Below are 3,262 nucleotides of genomic sequence, written 5' to 3'. Positions count from 1 at the left end.
CTGGTTTTATGACGAGCAGGTCCAGGAGCTGAACCATTGGCTAAACTCCGCTCATAAGACCTACCGTCGGCGACCTTCCTCTCCAACTAGGAGATATCTGGCTGCAGTGGTGCAACATGTTTCGCAGGAAAAGCGCTGCATCCGGGACGAGGCTTGGATGAGGTGGTGTAGGTAGCTTAACTCACGTTCCACACTTGGGGAGATGTGGGTGAGAATCAAGTCAGTGTCTTCTCCCCGTCCAGCTAGGCCACCATCACATCCTGACCCTGCAGGCGAGGCAGATCGCCTTGCTGCTCATTTCGCTGCTCGTACTGCCACAACGAACCTCCCACAGTCTGTCAGTGACCTGCAAGCTCGCCTTGCAGGACCCCGCAGGGACGCTGTCAAGGCTGCTTGCTCTCGTCCTGACGCTGCAGACCACCCCGTTACTGTGGAGGAGCTAGATCGAGCGTTGTGCAGCAGAAAGGATACGGCTCCGGGCCCTGATGGCCTTGTATACTCCCTCCTGGCTGGCACAAGCCAGGGAGGGAAGGCGTGTCCTGGACCTGTTCAATCGCTCGTGGCTTGAAAAGCGTCTCCCTGGATCGTGGAAGACAGCCATTATTCACCCCATCCCCAAACCACGTGACCCGACGACCATGAGGCCGATCTCCCTCCTCAGTTGCATTGCCAAGACTGCTGAGAGGCTTGTCCTGTCTCGACTTGTCTGGTGGTTGGGGCTGCTCCATCCCCGGCTATTTGCTTACCTCCCTGGCAGGAGTGCTCAACATTGCCTAGCCTCCTTTCTTGGAGAGCTGGGGAGTGGTCGTGGCATGGCTGTCTTCCTCAATCTTGAGAAGGCATTCGATCTTTCCAACCCAGACACAGTACTTGTGGCGCTTGCAGCGAAGGGCTTGGGTGGTCGCCTCCTCTGCTGGGTGAGGGACTTCTTCCATGGCCGTGCTGCTTGTGTTCGATTTCAGGGCAGGGTATCCCCCCCCCCACTCGCATGTCAATGGCACACCCCAGGGCAGTGTGCTGAGTCCTCTTTTATTCAATGTCTTAGTTGAGGACCTGCTTACAGTCAACTATGGCCAAGGGGTTACTCTGTTCTGCTATGCAGATGACTTGGCACTGGTTTTCTCTAGATGGGGCTGCTACACTCAGGCACCAACTGCGCTTTCCCGTCTACATGCCAAATGCTGTGAGCTTGGCCTTAAAATCAATTTCCAAAAAAACTAAATGCCTGCCTTTTGGTCTCCGCCACCCTGACCGTCCCCTTCTACTTGGGGGTAATAGCCTTGATGTCATTCACTGTCACCAGTACCTGGGTGTTTGGTTTGACAGCCGTCTGACGTTTGCCACTCATGTCCACTATATACGGGAGCGAGCAGCTACCCGCATTACTGCCCTAAAAGCCCTTTCTCACCGCAACCTGGGTGCCTCGTACAGTGTCCTACGGACTTTTTATTCACAAGCTATCCGTTCCATTGTGGATTACGGGGCTCTATGTCTAATCAGAGTCTCTGAGTCACTCCGTCTCTCTTTGGAAGTCCTGCAGAACACTGCTCTGCGTATAATGCTCGGTGCACCTCCTTGGACACACTTGGTCAACCTTCGGGCTGAGAGCGGTTTTCCCTCTCTGCAGCACCGCATTTGGGCACGAACAACAGCTGTCGTTGCTCAGCTCTGTTGGCATCGGCCCCACCTTCCAGTGTCTGTCCTCCTCCAGCGTACCCTTGCTCGGCCCCCAAATCCGCACCCTGGAGGTGACTGGATTCTGCTTGCTGCGGACATAGCTTGCAAGCTTGACGCCGCTGATGCCATTAGTGGTGGTCCTGACTTGCCCAATCCTGCATATGCCCCTGCTCCTCCTTGGCTCCCACCTGTGATCAAATATGTCGAGCCCAATATAGCGGTTCCCAGGTCCTCTTTTCCTGCTGTTCTTCGCCAGGATGCTCTCAGTCGTGTGGCAGCTTTCTCCACTCCAGATACTGCAGTCTACTATACTGATGGGTCTGTTGGTGATGATGGGTCTGTGGGTGCTGCTTTTGTTTGTGATGAGGGGGTTGAGTCCTGGCGTGTCACCTCCGGTGTTTCAGCCTACCAGACTGAGCTCGTTGCCATTCTCTGTGCCCTTCGCCATGCTGATCAACACCTCCATCGGCGTATTGTTATCCATACGGACTCGCTTTCCTCTATACGTGGCCTCCAAAAGCACTGCTACACTGACAATAAGTATCTCCTTACGTCCATCATAGCTGTTGCAACTTCCATCACGGGTCGGGGGGGTGAGGTTCACCTTCACTGGCTTCCTGGGCATGTCGGTATTGCAGGCAATGAGCGTGCTGATGCTGCTGCTCGCCACGCTGGCACGTTACCTGTTACCACATTTCAGCTGCGTCCTAGTCTATCCCTTCTCTTGCGACGCGTGGCTGATGCCGTCTGCCGACTTTCACAGGAGGATCATCAGTTTCAGGTATGGGAGGGTTCCCGTTCTTCTACGTGGTATGCCAGAGCTACAGCATACACACCTGTGTCTGTTCCCCATGGCACACCTAACCACCTACTGGTTCCACTTCGCCGCTTACGCCTGGGGTTCCCGTGCCACAGCCAGGTGACTAACAGACACCCAGAGCCGTGCCCTCACTGCTTTGAGGTCAGTGAGCAGCCCCTGCTCCATTATGTTCTGGACTGTCCTGCAACTTCTCGACTTCGGTGTGATATTAGGACGCAGCTTCATGTTGGGGCTGACGACTTTCAACTGGCAGCAGAGCTTATTGCACGGACACCCACGTCTGCTATTTTGAGGGTTGTGGCCATGTACCCACCCCCACGCTAGTATATAATTCTTGTTTTATTAACAGAATTTCTCTGACAGGCTTTTGTTTTGCCCGTGTCCTCCCTTTTAAGGAGGCAAATCTAAACCAACCAAAGTATTATTAATAATGGCTGACATCAAAAACTCTACATGAATCACAAAAACCTTACCAGGCCTACGAATTAATGCCTCAGGCTACACAGTACAAGAAAAGTGGTAATAACACATACTCAAATTATACAGCAGCTAGATGGTTGGAGACTTCCTGAGCACTCACAATAATAATATACTATACAGGGGGGGACAGAGATGTGAACAAAATGAGGAGTAGATCTAAGTGGCAATTAATGCAGAGACTGAGCTCATTATATAGGGGCCGGCAGAGCTTGATTCAACTTGCAAGAAGGATGCGGAAATGAAGGCACAGGGGAGGAAGAGTTGACAGTCCTGCTCTGAACAACA

General features: G+C 53.1%; 1 protein-coding gene across 1 annotated transcript; it reads left to right on the top strand.

The window, feature by feature from the left end:
* Positions 1–1,102: 1,102 nt before the first annotated feature.
* LOC145396398 (uncharacterized) lies at positions 1,103–2,821 on the top strand. The gene has a single exon (XM_080269790.1). It carries the CDS (start codon positions 1,103–1,105, stop codon positions 2,819–2,821), a length of 1,719 nt encoding a protein of 572 aa, XP_080125916.1.
* Positions 2,822–3,262: the final 441 nt, after the last annotated feature.

This window comes from Coenobita brevimanus, chromosome 37, assembly GCF_032717465.1.
Source record: "Coenobita brevimanus isolate Jiangsu-jjx chromosome 37, ASM3271746v2, whole genome shotgun sequence".
NCBI classification, from domain to species: Eukaryota; Metazoa; Arthropoda; class Malacostraca; order Decapoda; family Coenobitidae; genus Coenobita; species Coenobita brevimanus.
Note: the sequence above shows the minus strand (reverse complement) of the source record. Positions and strands in the feature narration are given on the sequence as shown.